This window comes from Pantherophis guttatus, chromosome 2, assembly GCF_059756535.1.
Source record: "Pantherophis guttatus breed Tessera chromosome 2, ASM5975653v1, whole genome shotgun sequence".
Classification (NCBI taxonomy): Eukaryota; Metazoa; Chordata; class Lepidosauria; order Squamata; family Colubridae; genus Pantherophis; species Pantherophis guttatus.
The window spans coordinates 168,772,679-168,786,449 of NC_142064.1; the positions used below are offsets into that span (position 1 = coordinate 168,772,679).

General features: G+C 35.4%; 1 protein-coding gene across 1 annotated transcript in view; it reads left to right on the forward strand.

Moving 5' to 3' along the window:
- The window catches only part of COX10 (cytochrome c oxidase assembly factor heme A:farnesyltransferase COX10), a 117,337-nt gene extending 104,563 nt beyond the window's left edge, over positions 1–12,774 (forward strand). Inside the window, exon 7 of the mRNA XM_034408355.3 lies at positions 12,181–12,774. Within this exon, the coding sequence (XP_034264246.1) occupies positions 12,181–12,587 (407 nt within the window). The 3' untranslated portion in view covers positions 12,588–12,774. The remainder of the gene's footprint in view (positions 1–12,180) is intronic.
- Positions 12,775–13,771: the final 997 nt, after the last annotated feature.

Here is a 13,771-nt window from a genome sequence, read left to right on the forward strand (position 1 = left end):
AGGCAGCAAGGGGGGAGCTTCCACAGGCAACAGGTTCAGGAAACATATGCACAACGTTACAGTAACCAAAATGATTGTTTTCAACAGAGGGTTGCTGGTGACAATAGCTATTCAGTAGTATCTGCTTCTGATGTAGACAACAAAAGCAGGACAACCCTGACAGGCGAGAAACCAGGTCTTCACATTACTTGACCTTCTGCACAATGTGCTTTAGGACTGGAGGGAAGTCTTGGATCTAGCCCTTCCTGTTTCTCTGACTGCTAGGCTCTTCCGGAGAATCACATTTGTCCAATACCCTCCAGCAATTCCAGGTGTTCCATCTGGTGCACCAAATAGCATGGATTAGAATCTACAGATGACTGGCATTTCATACCACTGAATCTGCCATAATGAAGTCTTTGGAAAGCATCTATGAAGCAAAGAATGGTTCTCACCTTGGTTTTGCACAGGCAATTGCTTTGGCATGCTGAGCTTTGCAAATTCAGCTGTTTGCTCACTTTAAGCAGTATTTCAAGACATCTTCCATTAAATAGAAATGTATCCAATTCATGCCAGGTCTGTCTCACATCATTCTTTTATTGTTGTTGTTGGACTTGTGGGCAGTAGCTTTCACTCTGGAAGTTGTATTGAATTGCCACTTGCTGACATTTGGTATGCCCTGGGTCTGTTCTGTGCAATTTAGTTAAAAGTTTTGATTGCATAGATTGCACATTCTGTCATTGTCAGTTTGGCATTTATATTTTCATTGTAAATGTTGGAACTCCTGTCAAACATACAGGTTTTAAATGTAAGCAGTATTTCATTATTTTATGTAATTTCTAGGATGGGCAGTACAAAAATCATTGTAAATAAATACAAAATTACTAATGAATGAAGGGCAGTTCTCAAAATATGTACTCTTAGTTCAGGGCTTCATTTCATAAGAATTTGTTCAAAAGTTACTCCAGAAGAGAGAAGGGGGAAAAGGAGATTTTTTTAAATATATATATATATTTTTGAAAGACAGATTGTGAATACCTTTGTTAGTGTGGGCAAGGAGACAGACGTCCATGCCAGATTTCTGGAATCCATTAGTACTTCATCATTAATTAGCATATATAACTTTAAGTAAAAAGGCAGAAATACATTTGTGCACAGTTAAAAATAGAGAAAGTGAAGTTCTCTGCTGAAAAAGTAATTCAACAAGGAAGAGAGAATTAGGCAGAAAGAAATTCAAGATTTTATTGGCACTTGCTGTATTTTATTTTTATGGGAAGGAGAATTTGTTTATTCGCTTTGTTAAATCTAGCCATTTAGAGTGAATCATCAATTCGTTTTTCCTTTGGGCAAGAGTTTATTACTAATATATCCTTCTTCTTGATTCATGGCATACCATCTCCTATTTAGTGGTTCTGCAATTCCATGGCAAGAATTGTGCTGTAAACCAGAGAATCTAAAAGCCAATTTCAATTTTGCAAAGAAAAATGATTAAAAATGCAATTAATCTAGGTAGAGAGGATTAGTCAAAGGTATTTATATATTCACAGGCCTCTCCTGAAAGTGAAGTTTTTTTCATATTAAAGATAAATTGTGATAGTTGAAATATAACACAAGTATTAGTATTTATGAAGAACTTTTATTTTTAAAAAAATGTTCCTTTTATTCTTTCACAAAAAGAAAAAAAATGCAAAGAACAAATTATGCATCAAAATGAAAGAAATCTCCATTTCTCAATTGGTCTTGTTTATCTAATAATTTGCATTTCTAGTATTATTTAATTTGCTTGTTTACATGTGAAAAAAAGTCTAGTATAGTTTAGGAATTTAGATGCATTGAAATCTATTATGCCTCAAATTCAAATCATTATTGTGGTTAATAGACTATCATTAATTTATATGTATAATTTGTTAGTTGATGAAAAAACTAATTTTAAGTTTTGGGTTGCTTTCTGAGTTGCACTGTCATTATTACAATTATTATTGTAGTATCAGTTATAAGTATCTCAGTGATCTCTGCCTTAATTATGTAATTTTTTGCAGTCACTTCTCCCATGTATCAAAATCTTGTCTTTATTTAGTCCCAAACAGCAAGTAGAGATTTAAAATAATAAACTTAATAAGAGAAACCAGAAAAAGAAAGACAGATTGGAACAGAATAACCCTAATTACAGCAACTATTACCATCTTAACAGTCAAGATTTTTCTATTGTTGCCACATTTCCATATGAAAGCAGTAGATCCTGCTAGCTTTGCAAGATAGTGTCTAGTTCCCACTTCCACAGTGGACTCCAGAGACCATAGAGTGTGGCATCTCCATGCTGAGAGAATGTATCCAATGTGAAACAATCCTGTTTGCAAGAGGGATGTTTGCCAGAGAAGGCTTCATCAGATAAGAGAATTTACTCTGGTACAGATGTGATGGTGGCATGACTGATAACAACAGCCTGGCAACTCTGTTAGACATTAGAGACCCACAGTGGCCTAGACCCATTGCTATTACTGGGTCCAAGAATGTTTATCTCAAGGGACTATTTAGTTTATCTCAGACACCCCACTTCTGCCTTCTATTTTTCCTGAAAGACATCTTGCCCTAATTTTCATTCATTTTCAGAAAATTTAAATAATTCCTGGGGCTGTGGAATTTATAGACTGCCTGTGTGTACTAATGTTAATCACACTGAGGCTGATTTTCAAATTGCCTTGACTTTGTAATTCAAATTGGGTCGTAGGGTAGACATTAATTATGTCAGCCCACATCTATTTACAACTGGGGATTTTAAACTGGGCACTTCTTATCAGTAAGTGACAGGTGGCAGATGGATAGGTTTAACAACAAAACACCAAGGGGAAAAGAAAAAGACAATTGTGTGTGTGGAAAAGCCCTCAACTACCCAGAAGAAGGGTAGTAAAGAAAACTCATCACTTTGTTCTGAAGCAATGACACTAATGAAACTTCAAGTGAAGTTTCCTTCAGTAGGTAGGAAGGAAGACAGACAGACAGACCATGTTTTGAACCACCTTCAAACAAAATGTATAACTAGTTGCAAAAAAAGTGGGGGGAAGCTTCTTTGCCTGGAGCACATTACCCTGGAGAATTATATAGAGAATTGAGCTGCATAGATCTTTAGTAAAACCCTGATTTTTTTTATCTTCTTCAAAAATGACAGCAACTCAAAAACATCTTACCCAGTTTGTAAAAGAGACAAACATCTCAATAGTGATGGATAGTACAAGGTACTTGAAGGCAAAATACTATGCTACTCATCTAACAAATATGGAAACATATGGGTAATGCTTGTAGGCAGTTGTTTTAAATGCAATAAGACAAAAGTCAGTTGGTTCTTCTTTCCCAATCATATGCTCATTTTGCCGTTGAGATACCTGAGGGATTGGTGCAATCAAAGTCAGGGCCCGGTCAATAAATTCATTGTCATCTCCACTGTACACAGCTGTGTTAAGTTCCTAGTGCTTTCAAATAAAAGAAAAAAATACTCAACCACCCATATGGGACAGCTGCTCCAGTTTGTTCTACCCTGAGTCTCTATTACAAAGTAATCAGCAGGGGGCACCAAAGTAGTAGCAAGAACAATGAGTTGACTTGACAGTAATGTGTGAGAATAATAGGACTGAAATTGATTTGATTACAGCCTCATTAACTGAAACAATATTATGGAAACATATTGTAAACATGTTATGAATACAGCCTTGGATGCTTGTTGAAAATTCTAATTCAAGAGGTGATGAACTCTTGTTTTAATTACTGCATTACTCATTCTCTCTCGTCATCTACTATTCACCTTCCACTCTCTTATTTCTGTTCAGAGCTCTGCTGCTCAATATTTCCCATCCTTTGGGCAAGATAAATCCTTCCATTTGTCAATCCAGGGGAAGTACTTGGTTTGTGCCTGCAAGGTCTTGCCATTCTTTTTCTTTCTTGCTCCTTTAAATTCTGTTGTTGATTCAAGGATGGAAGAAGAAAACAAATAATAGGGAAAGGCCCTAGGAAGCCTAGGGCCTCTATCATCCCTCTGGAAAGCATCAAACAATGTGGTTACTTGAAAGTAAGTTCCAAGTAGATATATGTACTGGACCCACACAAAATTTAGTACAGTCGTAGCAGGTGTTGGATCTTCCACCGGAAATGAATCAGACTTTCAGAAGTAGCTTTTCTTCTGTTCTTCTGCACTAGCACTAGCACTTAGACTTATATACCACTTCATAGTGCTTTACAGCTCTCTCTAAGCTGTTTACAGAGTCAGCATATTGGCCCCAACAATCTGGATCCTCATTTTACCGACCTCAGAAGGATGGAAGGTTGAGTCAACCTTGAGCCTGGTGAGATATGATCTGCCAAACTGTTGGCAGCCGGTGATCAGCAGAAGTAGCCTGCAGTACTATACTCTACCACTGCGCCACTGCAGCTCATCAAGAGATTAAATCACCTAGGTCAGTGATGGTGAACCTTTTTGGCACCGAGTGCCCAAACTGGAACACGCGCACATGCACACATGCCGGAGTGCCAGAAACCCGAATACCAACTGGCCACTATGCATGCATGCGCTGGAAACCAGAAGAGCAGCTGGCGATGGCATGCGTGCCCACAGAGAGGGCTTTGCATGCCACCTCTGGCATACGTGCTTTAGGTTCACCATCACGGCCCTAGGTCACCTACTTTCTTGAAAGTGAAGGGAAAGAAGTTAATCCATAAGGCCAGATTTCTAACTTACTGATCCTGAAGTCATACTGGATTTAAATAAGGGTTGTCAAACTCCTGGCCCGCAGGCCAGATGCGTCACCTGCTGGCCACACCCACACCCAGTTTAGTGAAGGGGGAAAAAGTCCTGATATGTTACGTGACGACGCTGGGACACTGTGAGTTTGATACTCCTGATTTAAACCAACCAATAGCCTAGCCTTTTAAAAAATAACTGATATTTTAAAAAAATAAAAATACTCTGAAACTTACTTTGTTCATATAATTATTGGAAAGTAAGCTCCAGTGAATTTGAAGTGACTGATTATTCTCAGATCAGTTTAATTGGAGCTCCTGCTTTAATCATGCTGTGTACTGGTTCTGATGGAAAAAATGATCATTTGGATTAAGGATATTTAGGTAAATTTAGTGATTCTATGGAAGAAAGGAAGCAGCCTATGGTTAACTTCTCCTGTAGAGAATTGATGCATTCAGGTTTGCTTTGAAGCAGATTAAAAGTGAAATGTCAAAATGCAGTTCATATTTTAAATTCTTCCCATTTGGGAACATTGCAGTTGTGTTCATACCACAAGCTTACCCCCATTGTTAACAGAAGCATGGTTTATTCTGCTAATCCAATTTTCTGGGTATCCCTGTCACACTGAGCTATGAACTGTCATGCAGGCAAGGTTCATCCAACACACAAGATTGAAATGTGGCTAAAGTAATTTGTAGCTCTGCTTATCATGGAAACAGTATGTTTGATTTGGAGAGATAAGAAGTTTAAGCTAGTTTGGAGCTGCAAATCAACTAAGGCTAGTGCAAGAATAAACACACATATTTTATTTACTATTTTTGATGCCATTTCCAAAAGCTCTGAGCATCTGACAATCAAAATCAATTCATAAACAAAAAATAACTTCCTCAAAAATAATAATTAAACTTAGAAGCAAGACACTGAGGCTGAAAATAAAGAAGATAAAGACAATGTGATTAAATATGAAAAAGTAACTGAACGTGAATATTAATAATAGAAAGGAGGTTTTTAGAGATTACATTGGGATTAACAATGAAAAAATAAAGAGGATGGAAAGAGACAAATAAGGAAGGAAGGGTGGAACAGAAAGAATATAAAGAACTTAAATGATTACACTGGGATATACAGGGAAAAGATAAAAAAGAAAAAAGGTGGAAAATAATAGGAAATATAGGGCAAAATAGAAGAGATCAGGATTTTAAGGCACAAAAAGTAAAAAGGGGAAAGAAAGGTAAAAATAAAAATGAAAAGAGAGAAAAGCAAAGAAATGGAAGAGGAATATGATGTATATGACTAGAATTGAAAGATGAATTGTAGTAAGAAATAATGTTAAATCATGATGGTGAAAATGAACTGAACAATAATTGGAATAATAATTGAAATATTTTTAACAGTTTACAGTGGTGTGTGTATAAATGATTAAGTGATGATTTGGAACAATATATGGGGAAAACTATATGATTAGAGGATAATAGTTAAAATATTTTTAAATTTAACTAAGGAAACTAATAAAAGAAATATTTTTAATTGCATATTGTGGTGAAAGTAGAAATGATTAAGATGTGGTTTGGAGGAACATATGGGTAAAATCATTTGATATATGAAAATGGAACTAATTGGAATACATACATATATGTGTGTGTGTGTGTGTGTGTGTGTGTGTGTGTGATTCTACTGAGCTGGTGCTGCAGAAAAACCTTGGTTACGTAGGGAAAATCTGGCTAGAGGAAAAACACACATAAACCCTACGAAGAAGAAAGAATATATATCTATATATATCTATATATATCTATATATATCTATATCTATATATCTATATCTATATCTATCTATCTATCTATCTATCTATCTATCTATCTATCTATCTATCTATATGTTTTCCTTCTGATTCAAATATATAATTGAAAAAGATATCTACATAATTAATTGATTTATATTAAAATGTTGGATTGTATTAGTTAAGGAAATGTATGTTATAAAATAAGTGGGTTTTACTATTACTGCAAGAATTAAATAACTGTAATACCACATAATTAATTAATTTGATGATGGATATAAAAATAGATGATAATGGGAAGGGGTTTAATATAGAATAGAAGGGAAAATGGAATTTAGTTAAAATTAGAGATGAAAATGAAGGGTAATATTGGTAAAAAAATAGATGAAAATAAATATGGCAAAAAGGAGGTATAGAAATTGTAATTTTAATTGAAAGGACTAAAAATTGTTTAAATTTGTTAACCGGCCAAATACTCTGTTCAGCAAAAATACATTGTATGTTTGTGTGTGTGTTTGTGTAAAAAAAAAAAAAAAAAAAAAAACTTTGCAAAGGAAAAATAATAATTAAACTTGAGCATAATATAGTAACTATCAAAACTATCAGTAGTAGACAAAATTATGCACTGACTAGTTTCATATCTTCATCCCAACATGTCAGCTGGATCTCTGTAGAGAGGAAATTCCAAAGTATGGCAACAGCAATTAAAAATATTCATTTCTTGGATCACATCAGAGAATATTTTAATCTAGATGATCGGACCCAGATATTTTAATGTAGACAATTGGGTCTGATGGGATGAGCAGATCAGTACAGAAATCTCAGTCCCACAGATACCCTGGTCTGAATCAGTGGAGAGCTTTAAAGCCAGCATCGGTACCTTAAAACACTCCCAGACATCCACTTGCAACCAGTATAGGTCCCGAAGCAGTAGGATCACCCAGGTATATTTGGATATACACATCATTGTTCAGGCTGCCACATTTAGTACCAGTTGCAGTTTTGAATTGCTTGTCATTGATGTATAGACTGCATCACAGTGACAACAAACGCTATAGCTATTTTTCTACATTGAAAGTAGTTCACGATTGTGCAGCCTGTATGACCTTTGCATGATGTAATTTATATCTAATTGGGGATCAGTTGTAAAATTAACACTTTCTCTTGTAATTCACTACATTCAGATAAAAAAGCTAAGCAAGATGCCTTTCTTGATGGTGTATATTTCCCAAAGCAAAAACTGTACATTGCTGAAAAGGAGAGAGTTATCTTGTTTCAACAGACAAATTTTAAAAATAAAAGTAGCATGACCTGTTGTGTTACATCCATAATCTTTGACCTCAGCGGTCACTTTTTTTTCATTTAAAAGTAGTTTTTTATAATCTCTTTAAAAACTGAATCTGTGACCTTTTTAGGTCACATTAGATAATTCAGCCGAAGCTAAATACTTTTAAGTGGCCATTGTGGTCCATAAAAGAAAAGCATATCCTTAAATTAGAATTAATGAAAGTTAAAAATGCTCTACATTTTCTCAGTATGTTTCCTTAAGAGTCTGGATCACTAATAAAAGAGATACACTTAGCATAATTATTTTTAAGAAAATAATTTATATTTTAAGCAAATTATTTTTTTTAAAAGAATCTGTTTTCAATCGTTCTTGCATCATAGCAACCTTGCCACTTTCTCGTCAGAATATTTTCCCTCATACTAGGTTATATAAAATATATTTTGATGTGTTGTACAGCATAGAAATTAAACTAATGATATGCTTTAGGAATTTTAACAAATCTGTCAACCTATTATAGTTATAACTTCTAAAAAATAGTTTGCCTATTTGGCTTGATCAGTTTTATTGGTGGCAATGTTCAGATAATAGAAACAAAGTTGTTTATACATAAATAAGGCTCAGTTATACTAAATCTCAATTTCCAGGTTAAATATGAAAAAAATAACAGCAATGTACAGCCTTCGCTTTGGGAAATATACACCATCAAGAAAGGCATCTTGCTTAGTTTTTTTATTTGAATGTTATGTAACTGACATTAATATTTCTTCTATTGCAAAGTGTAGCTGAATTGATGCTCATTTTCTGATTCTAATATCAGTTGTTCAAACCACTGTTTCTTAAAGTCTAATCTGAGGGCCCTTTGGGAGTACCCCAAGACCCTCTTAGGGGTACACAAAATCAAAATGATTGCCAGATATTGAAGATATTAGCAAAAATTATTTTATTTTATTATATTTTTATTTTGTTAGGGTTTTTTCACACATACCATGGCAAAAATATTGCTCAACACCATTAGGACAATTTGTCCATCTTCTTGTGAATAAAACAGATTTTCCTGTTATGCTTTGAAATTTGAATGCATGAAACTTATTTGGAACTGTACCTGTGAAATTCAGTTAAACTTCTGGGCCTAGTAATGCTTATTAAAAAATCTCTCATGAAACACAGATTTTCTGAGGAGACTATTGGGTATCTTTGCTAAATTTTAGTGTCATAAGATCTAGTGTCATTAGTATCTAGTGATTTAATATTGTTATTTTTACCTGATTCAGGAAATAAATATTATAAGAATCTGTCATTTTAATGTTTAATATAGTAAATATCAATAAATATAAGCCATGTATACAAAAACTCTGTTGAGATCCTCCATAATTTTTAGAAGTGGGAAGAAGTCCTGAGAAAAAAAAGTTTTAAGAAACACTGATCTAGACTAAGGGAGATTAATTTATTTAGTATTTTATAAGCTAGGACGATTTAGGATTTTTACCAAAGCCAATTAAAACAACCATACACTCCTTCTAAACAGAGGTTCTTAAAGACTGGATTTAAACTTCAGAATACCTACATTATCTTACATAACTAGCAAAGTCATAGGCATGTATTCCCCACCACCAACTACCATGCACACAAACTTTCTCCCTAACTATATCAACTGGCTCCTAGAATGTGGAAATAATTTTAAAATTCCTTCATATTATTCAAAAAGAATTACCCAAATTGTGTGTTTAACGAAACAGTGTTTTTTGGTAGCTAAAGCAATAAACATTGCCTTTAGGAACAGTAATAAGACTTCCAACATCTGTTTTTGAGCTGATATTGTTATCATTCAGTGTTGACTATACAATGCCTAGTTGGCTGTCTTTGTTATATGCATATGAAGCCAGAAACCAAGACTTTGAAAGAGGTAGCAAATTGGTTTGAAGTTCCAATTTGGAAATTGTAAATGATACAAAGTTGAACGAACCAAAGTTTTACATTGCAAGACTTTTTACAAAACATTACCATGAGTTTCCATTCAGATATATGTATGCAAACATAACTAGAGATAAAACTTTTTTTTTGTGCACAGTAGATTTATATACTGATTTTTAACAGAATGGGGAATAGCTACTTCTGATGTGGAGGGGATTAGCTCAAGCAGTGTTCAAGTCCAAATTTGCAGATTTTATTTTTAATACAGGCACATAGATTATAACAGGAAAAAAGGGCTTGAGTAGTGGAGCAGAATATATTTTTAATAGAAACTGTAGATCAGACAAGTTACTATTAGCCAAAAAAGAGTGGAAGGAAGTACATACCATGGCAAAAATATTGCTCAACACCATTAAAGCAATTTCTCCATTCTCTTGTGAATAAAACAGATTTTCCTGTTATGCTTTGAAATTTGAATGCATGAAATTAGTTCAGAACTGGACCTGTGAAATTCAGTTAAACTTCTAGTAATGCCTATTAAAAGTCTCTCATGAAAGACAGATTTTCTGAAGAGACTATTGGGTGTCTTTACTAAATTTTAGGGTCGTAAGATTCAATCTTTTGAAGCATATGATTTTGAACATGGACTTTAATTATAAGAAAATGTTCCATAATTATTGTGACAATTACAGTGCCCAAGTGCCTGAGCTCTTATTATAGGATGGTTCTCGTTTTCTCTTTAATTTTTGCTTTTGCATCAACTTTTAAAGTTGTCCAAAAATAGATAACTCACAAACAGAATAAATAGAACCACATTTTAAATAATTACGGTTCTTGTTTTTACCCTGTATGTTTAAACCTTGTACTTTTGATTTGTACAGAGCAACAATAAAATGCTATGGCACATGGATTTTGTAATGCTGAATTAGTTACATGCTTATCCACACTTACAGCATTTTCGCCTATATATTGTATACATCTAAATTACATGGCTACCACAAGATCAATTTCATGCATTTCTGCTTAATAAACCTGCACCAGAAACATGGCAAGGTAATATTCAGGTGCCATTTTATTTAAACTACTTTCCTGTATCTCTTGAAAGCAGAATGACTGCTTTCGGAAAATCTGCAGCCACTTTGGCTGATTGTGTAGGGCCATGATGGCGAACCTATGGCTCACATGTCAGAAGTGGCACACAGAGCTCTCTCTACTAGCACATGCACCATCACCCTAGCTCCGAGGTATTTCTTTTGTGAGCTTCTGTTTCCCTGCAAACGCCAAAACAGAAGCTCACAAAAGAAAAAGATTTTACTTCTTGCCGTGCTGCCGGTGTTGGGATGCTGCGCCTCCCGCCGGCCAGCTGGTCTTCGGGTCTCTGCTGCACATGTGCACATGTCCGTGCATGCACATGCGCAGTTTGGGCACTCGGTGTCTAAAAGGTTCGCCATTACTGGTGTAGGGTGTACAGAAACTATCAGAGATAGGTAGACTTTCAAATAGTCACAAAGAGCTTTATAGCCATAATCAGGTTCTTGGATTGCATTCAGAAGTCAATTGTCAAGCAGGAGATCTCAAAGAGAAGAGGTATCACATGTACATAGAAAGGCATGTCTGTTACCATCTGAGCTGCTGCATTCTGGATCAGTTGTACCTTCCAAGAAGTCTTCAAGGCTTGCCACATGTAAAACGCAGCTGTCAGTTGTCCACTTACGAAGTGACTAAGGTCATATAGAGTGTTTTTTCATCCCAGGAATTTTGTAGCTCTTTTGTAAGATGTAATGTCTGAGTAAATTGCACTTTTCTGACTTAGGATATGAAAAGTAATGGTTTCTTCTGTTTTTTAAATAATTCCATTTTATTAATAAATATTGTGATTCCATTTACCCAGAGAGATCACTGCTAATGGTGAATTCTAATTAAACAGAGAATTCCTGTGGGCAACAATTGAAGGGGGCCCACCTGAAAATAGAGGTACTAAGATCAAGAATTAACTAGGGGTTGTTCCTTCTGAGAATGTTTTGTTCATTTTTTTTATTTCATACATCATGCTAATAGTAGTAATAATAATACATATAATATATAACGCATATAACATTTGGTCTGTCACCTGATTTTATCACCTTCTTTCACATACAAAGCAAGTATTTAGGGGCTCCATGGGCAAACTACATAAAATGTTTCTTGCAGCTGCATTATGTATACCTTTCACTGCCTTGGGACAAGCAGGTTATGATGATGTGATTTCTGCATCTGCAAATGATTTACTAGCTATATAAAATAACAAATAGTAAGTTCAGCCAAGTTGTTTTTGTTGTTGTTGTTGTTAAAATTTGGTGTGGCCTCCAACTCCAGAAGACTTTGGGCATTCAAATTTTGAAGAACAGAATAATAAAACATTAAAAGGCAACTCTAGGAATAAAGTTTCTATTATTGAAATAATCCATTTTAGCCACTGTATAAACAATTGAATGCTTTAAATTTCTCTTTTTGCAGGATCGCTAGTGCTTGGAGGAATTCTTTACTCCTGGCAGTTTCCTCATTTCAATGCCCTGAGCTGGGGCCTCCGTGAAGATTACTCCCGAAGTGGCTACTGCATGATGTCTGTCACTCACCCGGCAATGTGCAGGCGAGTGGCTCTGCGTCACTGCTTTGCCTTAATTGGACTCACGTCGCTGGCTCCTGTTCTTGATGTCACCACGTGGACTTTCCCTGTAATTTCTCTCCCAATCAACTTATACATTTCCTACCTTGGCTTTCGTTTCTACAGAGATGCAGACCGTGCCAGCTCAAGGAAGTTGTTTTTGTGTAGCCTCTGGCACTTGCCATTGCTCATTTTTCTTATGTTAGCCTGCAAGAAGTCATTGGCCCATGAGGACAAGCCAAAGCAACCTACCACCTGAGATTACCTCATGTTGAAAAAGTCATGCGTTTCAATATTAAAGATGGCTTCAGAAGCTTGCCTTCCAAATGGACAGTTTTGATTAATCATGGCAGATGGAAGAAGTTGGTGTTGATATGGTCTGAATTGTTTCTGTCCAATAAACACAGTGTTTATTATTTTCAAATTAAATGATTTCATTTAAGGCACTTTCATGGATCTTGGGTTTGAGTATTGTGATTATTATTAATTTATTTTACTGCTACCCCACTCCTTCAGAAGATCCCAGAGTACTGCAGAGAAAATATTTTGTAAAGATAAATGTTCAGTAATAGCATAAAGAAGTACATCATAGTACTCTTTGTAATGCATTGTACTATAGCTTTGTAAAACCATTAGGCAAAAGTTAATCCCTTTTGTGACAATCAATAACATATCTGAGATAATTTTATCTGTCTATAATACTAAGCAATACTTGTCCTATATTTGAAATGACCTACTTTTTCTTCAACCACTTTCCTAAGCTTGGACAGTTATAAACTGCTTCCTACACAAACCTGCTTTTAAATGACCCTTTTTGTCCCAATACACTAACGTCGTATTGTATGAATGAAACAGCCACATTTCTATTTGCTTCTGCCTTCTCTGATATTTTGGGACTAACTCCTCCCTATTATTTATATACTTTGAAAGACAAACATCTCTTTGCTCAACCATCTTAAGATGGTTTGACTAGCAACTGATATGTCAGCTATCTTTACATAAAACTTATTGATTGGCTTACATAACCGAAGTAGTGACTGACAAAATGGCTTCAGGCCAGATGGTTAACTTGATCAATACATCATATTGCATAACTTGGGGGATGCGGTGACCCAGCAGCTTAATGAAGTGAGCTCCTGCTGCTTGCTCCCCAGCTCCTGCCCACCCAGCAGTTCGAAAGCACTGCAATAGTACAAGTAGGTAATTGGGTACCACTTCGGTGGGAAAAATCTAGCTGCGTTCATGCATGTGGAGAGCAGAAGCTGGTATTGGACCTGGGCAAACACAAGGCAATGCAACATGAGGCAAGGCGAGACTAGCAGAGTAGCCCAGAAGAGCCAGCAACCTGAACGCTACTAGTCAGTTGGTGTAATCTAGTTCGCCCCCTGCAGTACAAGGATAGGCACGCAAGTGCTGAACAGAATGAACTAGTAATTTTAAGTG